The sequence below is a fragment of the Rhinatrema bivittatum genome, chromosome 4, assembly GCF_901001135.1.
Source record: "Rhinatrema bivittatum chromosome 4, aRhiBiv1.1, whole genome shotgun sequence".
NCBI lineage: Eukaryota > Metazoa > Chordata > Amphibia > Gymnophiona > Rhinatrematidae > Rhinatrema > Rhinatrema bivittatum.
Window position 1 is genome coordinate 172,277,576 of NC_042618.1, and position 20,680 is coordinate 172,298,255.

The 20,680-nt window shown below is 47.4% G+C and overlaps 1 protein-coding gene across 3 annotated transcripts in view; it reads right to left on the reverse strand.

Annotated features, from left to right (window-relative positions):
- The window catches only part of FAAP100 (FA core complex associated protein 100), a 105,519-nt gene that overhangs the window by 56,028 nt on the left and 28,811 nt on the right, over nucleotides 1-20,680 (reverse strand). For all 3 annotated transcript variants that reach the window (XM_029599229.1, XM_029599230.1, XM_029599231.1), the window contains one exon: nucleotides 17,538-17,730. In XM_029599229.1, the coding sequence (XP_029455089.1) occupies nucleotides 17,538-17,702 (165 nt within the window). In that variant the 5' untranslated portion in view covers nucleotides 17,703-17,730. The remainder of the gene's footprint in view (nucleotides 1-17,537; nucleotides 17,731-20,680) is intronic.

Below are 20,680 nucleotides of genomic sequence, written 5' to 3' on the forward strand. Positions count from 1 at the left end.
GGCAAACACCTTGGAATTATATTCTTCTCAATGTCAACTACATTCCTCTAATACTCAATTATCAGGGTTTTCTTCGGTCTGGGCCTACAAATTGCAGACAATGCATTTTTGCGCTTTTTCATACTATGGTCCAGTGTGCATTGGAGCGGGTTATGTACTCCTACCAGCAGATGGAGAGAGAAAACGGACTCGCTGACGTCACCAACATATAGCTCTGCCCTGACACCAGCATGCCAGTATCTCTAGAAAAGCCAAACTGTGGACAAATTAACTATACTTGAAACATGATTATTAACAGCCAATAACTCATTACTTCCAGCCAACTCAAAAGTACTGAGCTCAGTAAAAAATTTAACATCAACTGGCCTTAGGGGCTGCTACTTCACTTACCAGTCCTTCAAATGACTCATAACAAAGAGCACTCTGCATTGTCCCTGAATAAGGGTTGAACTGAAACCAAAATCAAATAGGCAGCCCAGGATGGGATTGTGGATTGGCCTGCCTTCCTCAGAGGAAAGGAAATTATCAGGTAAGAAGTAATGTCACCTTCCTCTCACTTTGGCAGGCCAATCCACACAGGAGGGATGTACCAAAGCCCGAAATGGGTTTGAGGCTGTCTGTGTTCCTGTCAACACCGCCTGCACGAAGGCCGCATCCTCTTGAGCCTTAACATCCAAGCGCAAATGCTTGGAGAAAGTATGTAAAGAGGAGCACATTGCTTCCCCGGCAAATCTCGACAGGCGACAACAACCAAATCTCCGCCCCAAGAGATCGTCTGTGCTCTAGTGGAAATCGCCCTGACTTGCCTAGGCAATGAAACATTGGCATTCACATAGGCAGCCATGATGACTTCTTTAACCCAACGGGCTACTATCACCCGTGACGCTAGTTTCCCTTGTCTACCTCCATCATGGAGAACAAACAACTGATCAGTCTTCCTCAAGGAGAGAGTAACAACCTTCAAATACCACATCAGATGTTGCTTCATATCTAAGGCATGTAACAACCGATAATCCTGCTCATCTCTTTCCCTGTCCAGTATGGGCAGGGAAATAGACTGATTCAAATGGAACTGAGATACCTCCTTCAGCAAAAATGAAGGTACAGTCCTGAGCCCCCAGAGTTATTCGTAGAAAGGCTTACAGCAAGAAAGAGCCTGCAGCTCGGAGATATGCCTCACCGAACAAATCGGGGTAAGCAACTACAAGGAGAAATCATGCAGCAGCCGAAAGGTAGGGCCCACCAAAAATCTCAATACCAGATTAAGGTCCCAAAGAGGCACCGGTAGGCGCAAGGGAGGAAGTAGATACTTAATCCCCTTCAAGAACCTAGACACATCTGGATGGGAGGAAAAGGACCTGCCATTAATCCACCCCCTATAGCAGGGGTCAGGAACCTTTTTGGCTGAGAGAGCCATAAACGCCACATATTTTAAAATGTAATTCCATGAGAGCCATACAATATGTTTAAAACTAAATACAAGTAAATATGTGCATTTTATGTAAGATCACACTTTTAATGTACAATAAGTCTCTGAAAATATTACACCAGGCCTTAAGACACCAATACATCTCCTATTAGGAAAACGGACCAAGTCAGGCTGCTATAGAGTCCTACACAGAAACAACACGCCAGCAGAAAACCTCACCTGAATCACGTGCTGTCCCTCACCTAACATAGAATAAAGAGACCAAAATGCATAACAAGAAGCATGCAGAAAAAACTGAATTGGAAACTGCAACAAGCCAGAGTCTCTGTATGCAGTGTAACAAAGGAAAAAAGAAACATCACCCATCCTTATAAAACAAATCAAGAAATATAAAATCATCAGCAGTAAAACTGTACTAACAAAAAGAACATATTTCGAAACAGCTGATGAGTGGAATATCCAATAATTAAAAACTCATATAAAACATTTCCAGATACCAACAAAATATTTCAAAATAGCAGACACAAAGATCCAGTAATGAAAAATAATAAGGATACAAAAATGTTTTTGCTCTGCATACCTGGGAACGTTTGATATCCAGGTGTCCTGAGATTGTTCTGAATTAGCAGGAGGTGGGGTGGTTTGCTTGGAACTTTCTCCTCTCTCAGTCACATACCAGCACTCTCTCTCACACTGGCTGTCAATGACACACCTATACACACATGCTCTCAGTACTCACATATACACATGTTGTTTCTCTCTCATATAGGCTCTTAATTACACATTTACACATATGCTGTCTATCTTTTCACGCTTACACACACACACAGGCTTTCAATCACATAAATACATGCTGTCTTTTTCTCTCACACACAGACTCTCATTCACATGCTTACAAACATGTCCTCTCTTTCTCTCATTTACACACAGGCTCTCAATCACATACTCACATGCTCCATCACCTAAATCAGCTCTCAATCACACACAGACACACATGGTCTCTCTCTCTCATTGAAACACAGGCTCTCAATCACATACTCCATCACCTAAACCAGCTCTCAATCACACACAGACACACATGATCTCTCTCTTACTTATACACACAGGCTCTTAATCATACATACACATGATTTCTCTCACACACAAAGGATCTCAATCATACACACATACTCTTTCACACAAACAGGTTTTCAATCACAAACTTACACATACAGGTTCCCAATGGTAAACTTACATTCATGCTCTCTCTCTCACAGGCAGGCTCTCAATCACAGACATACTCTCTTTCACATGTACAGGCTCTCAATCATTCACATACATGCAATCTCTCACTCACACACACAGGATCTCAAACACACATGCTTGCTCGCTCATTCACTCTCTCTCTCCCCCACGCCCACCCCGGGAACTCGCGGCAGCAGCAGCCTCCTCCCAACGCTAACCTCCTTCATTTTCAGCCCTCGCGGAGGCGAAGGCGGAGTCCCATCGGTCGCGGTTGAAACTCTTCATTTTCCTCCGAGCCGCGCTGCAGTCTTCTTCCCGTCGGAGGCACCCGATGCTCACCACTTCCTCTTCCGGGCCGCGGGAAGAAGAGAGCGCACCGGCGTGCTCTCTTCTTCCCGCGGCCCGGTAGAGGAAGTGGTGAGCATCGGGTGCCTGCGCGGGAAGACTCCCGCGCAGGCACCCGATGACTCCAGCGCTGGCAGCCGATGACTCCCGCGCAGGCACCCGGCTGACTCCAGTCGTGCCGCTGACTCTCTCTTCTCCTCCCCCCCCCCCCCCGCGGCCCGGAAGAGGAAGTGGTGAGCATCGGGTGCCTGCGCGGAAGAAGAGACCACGCTAGTGTGGTCTCTTCTTCCCGCGCAGGCACCCGATGCTCTCCACTTCCTCTTCCGGGCCGCGGGGGGGGAGAAGAGAGCACGCCGGTGCCGCTGACTCCAGCTGTCCTGCCGCGTTCCGCCCGGGCTGACAGCATTTTAAGCCCGGGCGGCGGAGGACCGGGGAGCAGCTGGGTCAGCGGGGAACCGCGAAGTGTGGCGACACTTGTCCGCGAGCCAGATGCAGCCCTCAAAAGAGCCATATCTGGCTCGCGAGCCATGGGTTCCCGACCCCTGCCCTATAGCATTCAAGAGCTGCCCCTTGCACCTTCAAAGTGTTTAGGGCCAAACCTTAACCAATCCCTCCTGCAGAAATTCCAAAATCAGTGGGATCTCTACTGTGAGAGAGTGAGAACCTGTCACCCTGCATCAGTTCTTGAATACTCTCCAAACCCTAATATAAGCCAGAGATGTGGAAAACTTTCTAGCGCAAAGCAATGTGGATATCACTGCTGGAGAATAATTACGCCTCAATAGATGAGCTCTCTCAAAGACCAAACCGTAAGACAGAACCAACCTGAATTTTTGGGCATGACCAGCCCCAGATGCAGAAGATCCTCCCTAACCAGATGTCTCGTAGGACTGACCAATAGGAATAGTTGGAAGGTGGTGTACCACAGCCTCCATGGCAAAGCACGGTCTCAGTATGACTCACAATCTTCCGAATTACCCTGCCAATCATTGGCCAGGGAAGGAAAACACATAACATCTGCTCTGTGGCCACTGTTGGACAAGAGCATTGATTCCCAATGTCCTCAAGTCCTTTCTACAACTGTAGAACTCTGGCACCTTTGTGTTGCTGTGGCTCACCATTAAATTCAGATGCAGCTAACCGCATTGAGAAACTATGAGCTGAAAGATGTCATACACCAGTTCCCACTCTCCTGGGTCTAAGGCCTGTCTGCTGAGAAAGTCAGCCCTCGCATTGTCCTTCCCGGCAATGTAAGAGGTGGATAATGCCTGAAGATGTTGTTCTGCTCATGTTCTGATTGAGAGCATCTATTTCCACTGACATCTGATGACATCTGGCTCCACCCTGATGATTTATGTAGGTGACTGTCAGGCATTGTTGGACATTACTCTCACTACTTGACCTGCCAACAACCTGGCAAACTGTAGAAACACCAAGCGAACTGCATGTGCTTCTAAACTACTGATGGTCCACTGTCATTCCTCGACATTCCACTGACCTTGCACCATTAACTTGACAGTGAACACCCCAACCTAGAAGGCTTGTGTCTGTTGTGAGCACCAACCTTTCCTGAGGTGGTCCCTTTGCAATCACCACTGCAACTGCTAGCTTACTTCCATCAGCAAGTGGAGCCTTACTGTATACTCCTGTGATTGCATATTCCACTGTGAGAGCATCGCACACTGAACATAAGAACATAAGAACATAAGAAAATGCCATACTGGGTCAGACCAAGGGTCCATCAAGCCCAGCATCCTGTTTCCAACAGTGGCCAATCCAGGCCATAAGAACCTGGCAAGTACCCAAAAACTAAGTCTATTCCATGTTACCATTGCTAATGGCAGTGGCTATTCTCTAAGTGAACTTAATAGCAGGTAATGGACTTCTCCTCCAAGAACTTATCCAATCCTTTTTTAAACACAGCTATACTAACTGCACTAACCACATCCTCTGGCAACAAATTCCAGAGTTTAATTGTGCATTGAGTAAAAAAGAACTTTCTCCGATTAGTTTTAAATGTGCCCCATGCTAACTTCATGGAGTGCCCCCTAGTCTTTCTACTATCCGAAAGAGTAAATAATCGATTCACATCTACCCGTTCTAGACCTCTCATGATTTTAAACACCTCTATCATATCCCCCCTCAGTCGTCTCTTCTCCAAGCTGAAAAGTCCTAACCTCTTTAGTCTTTCCTCATAGGGGAGCTGTTCCATTCCCCTTATCATTTTGGTAGCCCTTCTCTGTACCTTCTCCATCGCAATTATATCTTTTTTGAGATGCGGTCTCACCATGGAGCGATACAGAGGCATTATGACATTTTCCATTTTATGAAGTGGCTGCGTATGTGCCCTCGCCCAGGGTACCACCTCTATTGCTGCTACCACTGACTCCAAGACCTGCAGATAAGACCACACCATTGGATGAATGGCTATCCTTAAGGCCTGAACTTGAATCACCAACTTCCAGATGCATTTCTCTGGCAGAAACACTGCCCTACTCCATATCAAATAGCACTCCGAGGTAGTCCAGGGTCTGTGCCAGCTGTAGACTGCTTTTGGCTAAGTTCACCACCCAGTCTAGCTCCTGAAAGAGGCAGATCACTTTGCAAGACCCTAATTGACTTTCTCCTGCATTCTTGGCTCGAAGCAATCAGTCATCCAAATATGGATGGACTAGAATGCCCTCCTTACGCAGAGATGCCGCTACCACCATGAACTTGAAGAACGTTCAGAGCCCCATAAGCCAGACTGAATAGTAGGGCTTGAAACTGATAATGGTGCTCTAGAACGGCAAAAGAAGAAACCGATGATGCTCCTGTTTAATATGGATAAGTAGATAGGCTTTCGTCAGATTGAGAGACGTGAGGAACTCCCCTTTCTGTAGCACCATAATTATGGAGTGTAAGGTTTCCATTCTGAAGTAAGTCACGTGCATATGCCAGTTGGTTCCCTTCAGGTTCAGGACTGGTCGGAAGAAACCCTCTTCCTTCTTGGGAATGACAAAATAATTAGAATATCACCCCATATTTTCCTCTGATCTGGGAACTAGAATTACAGCCCTGAGGTCTATTGGCCTTCTCAATGTAGCCTCTACTGCCACTCTCTTCATTAGCAAGTTGCAAGGAGAAACCATAAAAGCATCCAGAAGAATTTGGAGAAATCCTAAAGCATAGCTGTTTCTTATGACATTCAGAACCCAGTAGTCTGAGCCCACCTGTGATAAAAGCGAATTAGATGTCCGCCTATCTCCGGAACCAGTAGGTGGGATCCCACACCATCATTGCGAAGATAGAGATGCTCTGGTCCCGGAGCCCATATCCTTATTTGGCTTTTTAGGCAAAAAGGACTGAGATCTTCCTGAATGTTACGTTCGCCGGTCGTGGCTCTCAGTGATTGGCTTCGCGTACTCACTCACCCATGCTGCACCGCAGCTCAAGCAGGCCCCGAGATGTTGGTGACGGTGGAGAGTCACTGCCGAAGCAGCTCCTCCTCGTGGGCTCCCCGCCAGGCTGACGCTGCTGGCACTGCTTCCTGCCAATGCACAGCCAAACGCCGCCCTAGGCTCCTCACTCCCTCTGGGTGCTCTAGGTAGGCAAATGCGTACCACCCTCTGAAATTTAAAGGGACCGCGGTGGGAATATGAGGTTAGCACCCATCCTATTTAAAGCAAGGTCTGGCCTGCAGACCTTGCCTTGGCTTCTTGGCTCTTGATCCTCCCTGGAAGGTGTTCCTGAGTTCTGACCTAATCTGCATTTCGGACTGTCCTCGGATCTTGACCTTCACCTGGATCTTGACCTCGAGACTGTTGCCTATCACGACCCTTGCCTGGATAACCAACCACAAGACTTGCTGCCTGCCACGTCCATTGCCCAAATAACCGACCATGAGATTTGCCGCCTGCCGCCTGGACACCGACCGCAAGATTCACCGCCAGCCTCAACCCTTGCCAGAATCCCGGCCTCAGAACTGCAACTGTTCCAACCCTCATCGGTATCCGGACCCCACACCTGGCTCCAGCCAGCATCACCACTCCACTGGGACTTCCAGAGATCCCACGTAAGTCCAGCCGGCCCCGTTACCCAAGGGCTCAACCTGAGGGGAACATGGGCTGGTAGTGGTGAAGCTCCAGAGTGGTCTCTGCTCCCCTCCGGCCTCGCCTGCCAATAGTGGGGGCGTGTGAGGCTCCTCCCCACAAGTGGCGCCAATTCCCCCTTGGCTCAGGGGTCCACGAGCAGAACAGTAAGCCAAGGCCATGGATCCGGCGGAGGCCTCTGCCCTGCAAGCCATCCCGGGCTTGGCTCAGAAGATCCTGGAACAGCAGAGGGTCCTGGAGACTCTGGTGGCATCTATGGAATGCCTCAACGCTCGTTTAGACTCTGTGGCCTCAGTGAGTACATTACTTCCATCCACACCGAGCCCTCCAATGGCAGCACCATCTTCACACCCGGTCATTCCGCTGTCCTCTCTACCTCGCTACCATGGTAACCCCCAGCAGTGTCGGAGGTTTCTTAATCAGTGCAATATGCACTTCTGCCTCTAGTCCGCTCTGTTTCCCGACAGCGCTACCAAGACCACCTTTATCCTGTCCTTGCTCAAGGGTAAGGCCCTGGCCTGGGCATCCCCTTTGTGGGAGCGCTCAGATCCTATTCTCCAGGATCTTCCCTGGTTCCTAGACCTGTTCCGAATGGTATTTGAGAACCCTGGACAACTGGCAGCTGCAGGCACCAAACTTCCGCATATCTGCCAGGGAGGATATTCTTTGAAGGATTACACCATTGAATTCAGAATCCTGGCTACTAAACTCCATTGGGAGCAGGCTTGCCTTAGATCCATTTTTCTGGATGGACTATTCCCGAAGATCAAGGATTAGTTGGCGGCCTGTGAGCTTCCCACCTCCCTGAATGCTCTTATCAAGATGGTGGGCAGGATAGACCACCGCCTGTAGGAGAGGATGCATGAGCAACAGGGGCCAAGGAGGCATATGGCCGCTCTCATCCGCCCCCGACATCCTTCATCCGCTTCACGGTCTCCCCCATCTTTGGAAGGATCGACAGAGGAGCCTATGCAATTGGGAAGAGGGTCCTTGTCTCCCGAAGAGCATCAGAGGCATCGATGGGCTGGCCTCTGCCTTTACTGTGGAATCTCCAGGCACCTCATTGCTCATTGCCCTGTCTGTCTGGTAAGCTCCCGGGCCTAGGTCTCACCGGGGGAGTTACCCTAGGCCTGACCATGCCAGTTCCCCTATTAACACTCCCAGTGACACTCTCCGTGGGAGGCCGTAATTTTCCAACCCTAACCTTAGTGGATTCCAGAGCAGGAGGAAATTTTTTGATGCAGGACATTGAGGAGCAATTACTAATTCCCACATATCCATGTCCAATCCCGCTGACCCTTTCCTCCATCCATGGGGATCCCTTTCCAGGTAGGATCACGCTCCTCACTGTTCCGTTGCAGTGCCGCATTGATTCACACCACCTAGACGCCTCTCCTACGTCATTCAGAAGGCTATCCATCCTGTGGTGCTTGGCATACCTTGGCTACAGCAGCACAATCCCCAGTTTGATTGAACCTCGTTAAGTTGACCCAATGGGGTCCCGCTTGCCAAAAGACCTGTTTGGGAAAGGTCGCAGATTCATCTTGTTGTTCCAGTATTCCGGTCCTAGATGGGTTGCCTCCACAATATGGCCAATTTGCAGATGTCTTCTCTAAAAAGGCCGCTGATACACTTCCCCCACACTGGGAGTTCGACTATGCCATTAATGTGGTACCTGGCTCCATACCTCTACATCCGGGAGAATTTGCAAAAGGGCTTCATCCGACAATCCACCTCCCCAGCCAGGGCCGGCTTCCTCTTTGTCAGCAAGGATGGGACCCTTCGCCCATGTATTGATTACCGTTGACTGAATGCCATCACCGTGAAAGATCGGTACCTGCTTCCCCTCATAGCCGAACTGTTTGACTGTCCTTCAGGGGGCAAGGGTCTTCTCTAAGATGGATCTCGGGGGGGGGGGGGGGGCATATAATCTGGTTCGGTTTTGTGAGGGTAACGAATGGAAGATGGCGTTCAACACCTGGGATGGCCATTATGAGTACCTGGTTATGCCGTTCGGACTCAGTAATGTGCCCGCCGTCTTCCAAAATCTCATGAATGAGCTGTTCTGTGACCTCCTCTATGATTGTGTGGTCATGTATCTCGACGACATTCTGGTATATTCCAAGGACCTGCCCGCTCATTGCCAGGATGTTGCCAAAGTCCTACAGCGCCTAAGGGAGAATCGCCTGTACGCGAAGTTGGAAAAGTGCGTATTTGAAAATGAGTCCCTTCCATTTCTAGGCTTCCAGATGGACCCAGCTAAATTTAAGTGCATCCAGGATTGGCCACAACCCAGTGGCTTATGGGCCCCTTCAAAGATTCCTTGGCTTTGCAAATTATTATCATAGTTTTATCCAGAACTATTCCAAGTTGGCCGCACCACTCACAGCCCTAACACGCAAGGGGGCCAATATCAAAAACTGGCCTGCCAAAGCGGTAAAAGCCTTTCGAGCCCTCAAAGAGACCTTTCTTCACAAGACGTGTCTCCAGCAGCCGGATCAGAGGCTCCCGTTTACGGTGGAAGTGGTTGCCTCCTCCGAAGGAGTAGGGGTGGTGCTCAGCCAACATGACTCGTCAGGAACCCTGCATCCCTGCTCCTTCTTCTCTAGGAAGTTTTCCCCAGCTGAGCGGAACTACGCCATAGGCAACAAAGAATTCTTGGCCATAAAACTTGCGTTCGAAGAGTGGCGTCACTGGCTCAAGTGGGCACAGCATCGTATTATGGTTTACACGGACCATAAAAACCTCGAACACCTCCAAGCAGGAGCAGCGCCTCAACCACTGCCAAGCTTGTTGGGCCCTTTTCTTCAAGCAATTTGATTTCGAGCTCCGTTATCAACCTGTGGCCAAGAACCTCTGAGCGGACACACTCTCCCGCTCATTCTCTCTGGAAGACCACGTCAAGCCTGCACTACATATCATAGATCCAGCCTGGGTCATCCTCACCGCCAGCCAGATCGTGCCGCTGGGTAACACGGTCGTTCCTAGAAGACTCCGTAATAAGGTCTTTGGCTAGGCTCACGATCCCACATCGCTGGCCACCTTGAACGGGTCTGGATGCAGGCCCTACTCCAACCCATGCCTGTTGTATCTACAACTTTACAAATCCGCAAATCATGCAACAAAGATGAACTCACGTCTGCACTGCCATATGCCCTTAACAACCTTAACTTTAGCAATGCTGATACGGCCCTTGCATCATGGATTGAGCATACACAATCAGTTGCTGACAAAATCTGCCCCTTTATTACTAAACAATTATCTTCTCAAAGAAATGCAAAAAAACCATGGTACAATACCATACTAAAAGAACGGAAACAAGCCCTTAGAAAAATTGAAAAAAACTGGCGCAAAGACCCCTCCCCTACTCTTCTGGCACGATACAAGACCTCACTATACAACTACAACAATGAAATCAATCTTGCCAAAAAGAATTTCTATGCCTCTAGAATACACCAGTACCAATTCAACCCCAAAGCCCTATTTGATTACGTCACCTCACTCACCAACCTCACCCCGAATCTCATTCCTGATGAAGAGGCAAAAAACAAATGCGAACAATTGGCTCAATACTTCCATGATAAAGTCAACAAAATCATGACACGCTTTGCGACCACCTCCCACACTCCACAAAATGGTTGCACTGTACAACCTAGCAAACTCTCTACCAAACTTACAAAGTTTGAACACACCTCTACTATGGAAATAGAATCCATACTCAAAAAAGCCAGACCTTCATCCCACCCCTCTGACACCATCCCGACGAAGCTTTTACTCACCATACCTGACATAATAGCCCCTTCCATCTCAAAGATCATCAACGCCTCAATTGATTCTGGCATAGTACCCTTCCCATTAAAGCAAGCCATCCTTAAACCCACTCTAAAAAAACCTAAGCTTGACCCAGCGGATCTGACCAATTACCGTCCTATCTCTAATCTCCCGTTCATTGCAAAAATTTTAGAAAAAACTATTAACTGCCAACTTAGTAACTACTTGGATGAATATGAAATCCTTTCTCCGTCGCAATACGGTTTTCGTAAATTACATAGTACAGAAACCCTTCTTCTCTCTCTTTCTGATTACCTTATCAAAAGCTTAGATAAAGGACTATCCCATCTCCTAATTTTATTGGATATTTCTGCTGCTTTTGATACTGTAAACCATCAGATCCTCCTTGAGCGCCTCTCTGATATTGGTATAACTGAACATGCCCACAAATGGTTTAGTTCCTACCTCAGCGACAGACATTACAGAGTCAATATTGGCAACCATGTATCCAAAGAAATCCTCATTGCGCAGGGAGTCCCCCAAGGCTCCTCACTATCATCCACCCTATTTAATGTCTACCTACTACCCCTCTGCCAACTCCTCTCAAACCTTAAGTTACCGCACTTTTTGTACGCTGATGATGTACAAATTCTTATTCCCATTACAGACTCCATTCCAAAAACTTTAGAAATCTGGCAATCCACACTCACTTCAATTAACAACCTCTTAAACTCCATCCAGCTTGCCCTTAACTCCACAAAAACGGAACTCATGGTTATCTCACCTCCTACCCCCCTACATGCTACTCCCCTACTACATACTATTCCACCACACACACAATTTTCTCAACAAGTCCGAGATCTTGGAGTACTATTAGATGATCAAATGTCCCTCAAAAAATTTATTAATTCCACTCTTAAGGAGTGTTTCTTTAAGATCCACACACTCAAAAAAATTAAACCACTACTTCACTTCTCTGACTTTCGTACTGTGTTACAATCTATGGTCTTTTCGAAAATTGACTATTGTAACGCGTTACTATTAGGTCTGCCTAAAAATTCCATAAACCCACTACAAATCCTACAAAATACGACAGCTCGCATTCTCACGAATACACCTACAAGGGAACACATTACTCCCATACTTAAGAAATTACACTGGCTCCCTGTCCACTACCGTATACAATACAAGATATTATCACTCATTCACAAAGCCCTCCACAACCCAGAAATGAATTGGCCCTCCAACACCTTTCAATTCAATAATTCTAATAGGCCTATTAGAAATCCCTATATTGCTACTCTACAAACCCCATTACCTAAACTATTTAAATATGCATCCACCAAAGCTCGTGCCATTTCCATAGCTGGCCCTACACTATGGAATACTATGCCCACTGACCTACGCCTTGAACTGTCCTCCAAGACATTCAAGCAAAAGCTCAAGACATGGCTTTTTACTAAAGCCTACACTTGATTTTTCCGTGTTCCCCTTAACTCTCCTGTTTCTAATATGTTTCTAACTTTCATGATCTCTCTTAACTCCTATTACTCCCTTTTCTTAGTCTGCCAATCTTTCATCTTATCTCTACACTTTTTCTCTCACCTTTAATTTAACTATGCCCTCCTCTTCTAGTCATTCTAGTACTATTGTTACTCCCTCATAATCATTGATTTTGCCCTTTGTACATATGTATATAACCCTTTCCTTCCTTACCCTTTCTCTTCCCTTCCTGTTCCATTTTGCTCCCCTTTTTTGCTCCTGTTCCATTTTGCTCCCCACCCCTCCCATACCCCTAGTTTTTTTAGCCTTAATACTAGATTCATTTATGCAATCACATTTATTTTACTCTATATTACTATCTAATATTCCGTTAAATAAGTTGTTCTTTCTTTATATTGTATTTTACTGTTTTAATTTATTGTTGAATTCAGCTATTATTATTCTGTTATATGTACACGCAACTGCGTATTTTTGTTCTATGTACACCGACGTGATATCTTTGATGAGCGGCGGTATATAAAAACCAATAAATAAATAAATAAATAAATAAATAAACAGTTCTACTGGTAGCCAGAGATGCACAAGGACATCTGGACATATGTGGATTCTTTCCCTCTCTGCGCCCAGCAGAAGACTCCAGTGGGGAAACCATGGGGCCTGTTGCATCCATTACCAGCCCCAGAAGAACCTTGGATGCACATATCCACGGATTTCATTGTGGATCTACCCGCCTCGGAGGGCAACACCGTCATTTGGATGGTAGTCGACCGCTTTTCTAAGATGTGACATTTTACAGCATTGCCTGGTCTTCCTTCGGCTTCCCAACTGGCGAGTTATTCGTTCAACACATTTTCCATCTACATGGACTGCCACAACATATCATCTCTGATCGAGGCCCCCAGTTCACCACTAGGTACTGGTAGAACCTCTGCAAAAAATTACATATTTCTCTGGATTTCATGACCGCCTATCATCCCCAGCCTAATGGCCAAGCGGAGCGGACTAATTGTGCCCTGAAACAATTCCTAAGAACTTATGTCAATACTCATCAGGACGATTGGGCTAACCTGCTCCCCTGGGCAGAGTTTTCACATAACATGCATCCCTATACCACTACTGGAGCTTCACCTTCTAAATTGTCTACAGTAAGCAGCCACTTCCACCCTTACCGCTCCTCTTATCTGTCCTGTTGCCTGCCGCTCAGATGATTGCCAAAAAGTTGATAGAACTGTGGATCCACCCTCAACAGATGATCCGGGAGGCTGCCCTGACGGCTAAGAAATTTGCTTACCGTCACTGAAAACCAGAACCTCAATTCCAGCGGGGAGAAAAATTGTGGCTCAGCACCCACCACATTCGCCTGAGGGTCTTGTCCATGCGCCTGGCCCTGCACATCGGCCCCTTCCCTGTACTCTGGCAATTGAGGCCCATGACTTATCAGCTCCGCCTACCTGCCTCTCTGAAGATACACAATTTCTTCCATGTCTGCTCCTAAAACCCCTTGTACTTTCCTGGCATTCCCGGAGAACCCCAGAGCCTAGACAACTTACTGCCAAAGATGAGACCACGCACCAAGTTCGCGAGGTTCTCAATATTAGGAGACAAGGTTGGAGATGGGAGTATTTGCTATCCTGGGAAGGATTCGACCCAGAGGAAAATTCCTGGGAACCTTCCTCCAACATCCTTGCAAGAGCCTAATTAGACAGTTCCACACAGATCACCCCAGGAAACGTAGACCCTCAGGAGGGGGGGGGGCTTAAAGGAGGGGGTACTGTTATGTTTGCCAGATGTGGCCCTCCGCAACCGACTTCATGTACTCACCCACGGCTTGGCTCAAGCAGGCTACGGGACATTGGTGACGGCGGGGAGTCGCTGCCAATGCAGTTCCTCCTAACGGGCTCCCACCGGGCTGATGCTGCCAGCTTCTTTAGCACTACTTCCTGCCGGCACGCGGCTGAATGCCTCCCTAGGCTCCTCACTCCCCCCGGGTGCTCTAGGGGCGCGAACGCGCCACCCTCTGAAATTGAAAGGGACTGAAGTGGGAATATGCCATGGCCCTTCCCCCTCCTGAGGTCAGCACCCATCCTATTTAAGGCAAGATCTGGCCTGCAGACCTTGCCTTGGCTTCTTGGCTCCTTGCTCCTGATCCTCCCTGGAGGGTGTTCCTGAATTTCTGACCTATTCTACGATTCGGACTGTCCTCAGATCTTGACCTTGAGACTGCCGCCTGCCATGACCCTTGCCTGGATAACCGACCATGAGACTTGTCGCCTGCCATGACCATTGCCCGGATAATTGACCATGAGATTCTCCGCCTGCCACGTCCCTGGCCTGGACACCGACCGCAAGATTCACCGCCAGCTTCAACCCTTGCCAGAACCCCAACCCCAGAACTGCTGACTGCTCTGACCCTGCACCTGGCTCCAGCCAGCGTCACCACTCCACTGGGACTTCCAGAGACCCCACATAAGTCCAGCCAGCCCCAGTACCCAAGGGCTCAACCTGAGGGGAACATTGGCTGATAGTGGTAAAGCTCCAGCGGGGTCTCTGCTTCCCTCCAGCCTCACTGCCGATGGTGAGGGCCTGTAGGGCTCCTCCCCACAGGTGGAGCCCACTCTCCCTTGGCCCAGGGGTCCATGAGCAGAACACCGAAGGGATGCAACTTCTGAGTCACCGCACCTCTGTAAGAGTGAAAACAACACAAGTCCGTAGAGTGGCCTCTCGCCCTAAAAGAACGCAACGCCGCTTTCTTTCCCTATGGCAATCATGGAATCTTGGATTCACTCCATCTATTCACCATCTTCTCCAACTCACTCCTGAAGAAGAGAACCCTTAAAGCATAACCCTGCCAAATTCAACTTAGAAATCATATCTGCTGACCAGTTCCGCAGCCACAGTAGGTATCTTGCCACCAACATGGAAGCTACATCTTTAGCATCCATTTGCTCCAAGTCATAGCCGCTAAAAATGCGGTTCATGGCTCCATCGCAGCCTGCTATTGGCGCCCATTCCTTGAGCTTCCTGAGAGAGATGCAAACCTGCTTGTGCCACCAAGCAGCAGCACAAAGCTATTTGCAAATTCAATGCCATCACTTCAAACGCTTGCTTGAGGATAGCCTCAATCCTTGTATCCTGGACATCCTTCAGAGCTACTCCCCCTTCAGCTGGGATGATGGTTCACTTCGTGACCGTGCACACCGAGGTATCAACCTTCAGGAATCGCAACTGCTCTCTTGGCTTCAAATCCAAGGGGTACAGGCACGCCAAGGAACGCCCACCTTTAAAATTTGCTTCCAGAGAGTTTCATTCAATGTCAATTAACTCCTGTACTGGTTCCAGGACTGGAAAGAAATAGGATGCTTTGTGCAAGGTAACCAAAATGGGATCTTTCTTTTGTTCTCCCATAGCATCATGCCCGTCTACTCTGAGCATTTTTAGTGTCTGAGTCAACAGACCTGGTAATTCATCCTTGTGAAAGAAACTGAGTAGAGTCTTTTGTGGCTTCAAGTCAGGTGGAATGTCACCCTCTTTCAGAGGTGTGGAATCTGAATCATCCAACAGTTCATGATCCTCATCCTCCTCCACCTCACCAGGAACAGCCTCTTTATGGCACTTGCCCAACTTAGATGCCAAGGGGGAAGACCTATGATGCATTCCATTCTTACAGGGCTGCTTAGCCTCCGCTGTATACCCTTTATCCTCTGGAAAAACTCTACCCCGGAGAAGGAGGCTAAATCCATACTGGAACCCACAGGACCGAACATGGTGCTTTCCCAGCTCTACCCCAAGGACGTCCCTCCCATCAGAAACAAGGGAGGAGGGGAACTGTCCATTGTATCACCTTCTGCCCCCCCCCCCCCCCCACAGAGTCCTCCATCGGTAGGGGAGATGACCCAATGGCGGCCAAATCCTTAGGAGGCAAATTGCCTTTAGCCTCCAGACAGTGCTGGCATAGGCGAAGTGAGAGCAACAGCTGGATTGCCCTTATGTGGCAAGCCACACAAACAGAAAGCCGCTTAGACTTTTTAGTCCCCAGCAGCATTATCTTTCACCAAACAGTTCTTTTCCTGTCATTGTGGTCTCTTGCACTCACACCAATGCACACGCAGATGTACCCACACAATTATGTGCTCAAGTCTAGGCCACAGACTTGAGCACATACACGCAAGCGTACATGCGCGCAGACTCTAGGCCAGGGGTGGGCAAGACCGGTCCTCGAGGGCTGCAAACCAGTCGGGTTTTCAGGATACCCCTAATGAATATGCATGAAATAGATTTGCATACAACTGAGGCAGTGTGTATGCAGGTCTCTCTCATGCATATTCATTAAGGATATCCTGAAAACCCGACTGGTTTGCAGCCCTCGAGGACCGGAATTGCCCACCCCTGCTCTAGGCAATGGTCCCATTGTGCGTTCTCGAATGTGCGCCCGAGCACGCAGGGAAAAAACGTTCACCACAGTCTAATTGCATTTTGCAGCAGCCTAGTCATCCTCCAAGCAGCCACCCACCAGGACCTGCATTGCAGGGTCTAGGAGCGAATGCTGCCCTAAATGCTGACTGGCGCCACTCACCTCCACTCTCCAATAACTCACCGGAGGTGTGAGGGATGAGGGGAAGAAAATAACCCAGTAGGGAAAAGAGATCCCTATCACCTCCCCTCCTTTCTTTTTCCTGAGCTTGGTCCTCCCTGGCCAAACGCACAATTGGGCCAGTAGCTATTGGGGGAGAGGGCACAAATATGTCCACCATCTACTGGAGATGGAGAATACTGGTGGGCTGATGTCAGGGCAGAGCTATATGTCGGTGACGTCAGTGAGTCAGTTTTCTCCATCTGCTGGTAGGAGTGCATAATCCACCTGTGTGGATTGGACTGCCTGAGTGCAGAGGAAGTAAAATTTTTCGAAAATAGGTAAAAACATTACTGTTTGTAAAGGTTCATGGAGAAAATGATTGATTCTGAGGCTTGTTTTTATTATTTCAGTAGATTGTTTTATGTCTGACTGTTTTATTGAATATGTATGTTTTTACTGTACTCCGCACTGAATATTGTGGAAAATATAGAAGAACTTTAAATAAAAAAAATAAAATATAAGAACAAAGCTTCCCTTTACCTAACAAGAAACTCTAAAGCATCAATTTACATTTTAGAATGGACTACAAATGGATCTTTACCTTCACTAGTTTCTCTTCCTTGTCGTACATGTACAAAAACTTGCTGCCAATAGAGAGATAGACATCTGACTGGTGGCATAGCACCTGAGGTTTACCAACAGACAGGCCTCCCACTGGGCACTGAAATCCAGCTAAATATCTCACTTTTTGCAGACAGCTTGCCATTTTCTAGGTGGAAGCATGTGCCAGTAACCTGTATAAGGGAGAAAATATATATGTATTTAAAAAGTTGATTTCCAAGTCAGACTGGACATGAATCCCACAAAATGAATTTTCAACAGTCAATCAATGCTTCCATCAGCTACCATAGCCTTAATCGCCTTTGTCTTTCCATATACATCTCTTTGTCTCACACATACCTATTTTCATTTTTTAAGTTGACCTCTCATTGGCTTCAATATAAATTTTGGGAAAAACAAAGAAATTTGGCTTTGTTGTACACCAATACAGTATAATCATTTCTATATAGCTGTCAAGTGAACACAGATGTACATAATAAAGAGACCCTCTGGGCCCCCAGAACCAAGATTTTGGAGGTCCTCTTCCCCTACAGATTGACTGTTATATTGACTATATTATAGACAACCTTGGGAGGCCCTTAGGCATGTGCCTATTTGGTAATCCAGCACTGAAACTATATTGTTACAAGATGCCTGCATATCAGACTTGATAATCTGATTTGGAGCACAGGCCAATATTCAGCCACTATCCAACTGAGCAAGTCAGCCAGATAATCTTATCCAGCTAACTTGGCCAAAATATTCAGCAGTGCCGTCATAGAAACATAGAAATGACGGCAGAAGACCAGACGGCCCATCCAATCTGCCCAGCAAGCTTTCACACTTTTTTTTCTCTCATACTTCTGTTACTCTTGGCCCTTTATAACCTTTTGGTTCTATTTCCCTTCCACCCCCACCATTAATGTAGAGAGCAGTGTTGGAACTGCATCTAAATGAAATATCTATGCTTATTTGTTTACCCAGACTATGTAATTTGGACCTTGTTGGTTATTGTCTGTATATGGATCCACTTTACTTCATTCCCCCCTGCCATTGCAGCAGAGAGCTATGTTGGATATGCATTGAAAGTGAAGTTTCAGACTTTCTCCCCTGCCGTTGAAGCAGAGAGCTATGCTGGATATGCATGAAGTATCAGTCTTTCTCCCCTGCCGTTGAAGCAGAGAGCTATGCTGGATATGCATTGAAAGTGAAGTATCAGGCTTATTTGGTCTGGGGTAGTAACCGCCATAACAAGCAAGCTACTCTCCAGTTATTTTGTGAATACAAATCCTTTTTTCCACATTTCCTCTTGCCGTTGTAGCTTAGAGCAATGTTGGAGTTGCATTAACCGTGTGTATGTTTATTGAATAAGGGTATTGTCTCCAGGTAGACGGCTACTACATGTTGGAGTCGCATTAACCGTGTGTATGTTTATTGAATAAGGGTATTGTCTCCAGGTAGTAGCCGTCTACCTGGAGACAATACCCTTATTCAATAAACATACACACGGTTAATGCGACTCCAACATGCCACTGAATATATTTATCTATCTTACAGTTAGCCAAATAAGTTTATCTACCTAAATATAGGACAGCCAAATAACTGTCTTAGACTTATCCAGCTAACACGTAGATTTTAAAAGCACTGCTTGGGCAAATATGGCCCCATACATGTGTATGTGGGCTACGCACGAGCAACACAAATTTTAGGAAGCCACAAAGTACACGTGTCAAGAACAAGGGGGTGGAAAAGGGGCAGGACATGGGCGTTCCTGGGCAGGGCCAAGAGTTATACACGTAACTCCGAATTTTAGAAAAACTGACCATGGTGCACATCAGTGTGTTATCCATGTAACTTTACTGCTAGTCCTGAAGAGCAGCAAGTCTGGAGATATCAAGTTTTAGGGATTTTCAAAACTGCTGAACTTTCATGTATATTTGGGCGTGGGTTGAAAGTGCCCATCTTACAGTGGTAGATATACATAGTGTCATTGTCTGTCCTACAGATCTCACTCTCTCCCCTCCACACGGTAAGGACACAAAAAAACTGGTTTTCCCCTTATCTGAGCACACGCACATTAAAGCCTGGTAATACCATGTTTCCCCGAGTGGGCTTGAAATATAAGCCCTGTTCCAAAAATAAGCCCTAGTTATAGGTGGATGTGCAGTGGGGGGGGGGGGGGCTGTAAGAAAAAAACAAACCCCAAAACCCACCCCAACCCTTCAAATTACACCTTCAATGTAATTTCAAACTTAGGTTCTATGTAAACCGACGTGATATGTTCCAGTACATGAACATCGGTATATAAAAGTTCTTAAATAAATAAATAAATAAATTTAATTCATTACAACCCCCAAGACTTACCGAAACCCGGGGGAGCAGACGGGGGGGTTGTAAAAAAAAAAAAAAACAACCCCAAACCCACCCAATCCTTCAAATTTATTTCATTGCAACCCCCCCAAAACTTGCCGAAATTCCCTGGTGGTCCCGGAAGCAATCTCCCGCTCTCGGGCCGTCGGCTGCCAGTAATCAAAATGGCACCGATGGCCCTTTGCCCTTACCATGTGACAGGCTATCTGTGCCATTGGCCGGCCTCTGTCACATGATAGGAGCCACCATTGCTCCCACCATGTGACAGAGGCCGGCCAATGGCACGGATAGGCTGTCACATGGTAAGGGCAAAGGGCCATCGGTGCCATTTTGATTACTGGCAGCCGACGGCCTGAGAGCGGGAGATTGCTCCCGGAACCCCGCTGGACCACCAGGGAATTTCGGCAAGTTTTGGGGGGGTTGCAATGAATTAAATTTGAAGGGTTGGGGTTGTTTTTTTTTTTAAACCCTGTCTGCCCCCCCCCCCCCCCCGGGTTTCAGGCCCCATCCCAGGGCCTTTCGGTAAGTCTTGGGGGGGAGGGGTTTGCAATGAATTAAATTTGAAGGTTGGGGTGGGTTTGAGGTTGGGTTGTTTTTTTTTTTACAACCCCCCATCTGCCTCCCCCGGGTTTGACATACATTTTCTGCATTGGGCTCATCTAACGATGTCACTCATGTGTGAGGACTACCATCCTGCTTGTCCTTGGAGAAAGTTGATCCAGTGTCACCTGCCCTGCCACCTTCTTTACTAACAAAAGTCTCAGGAATACCAAA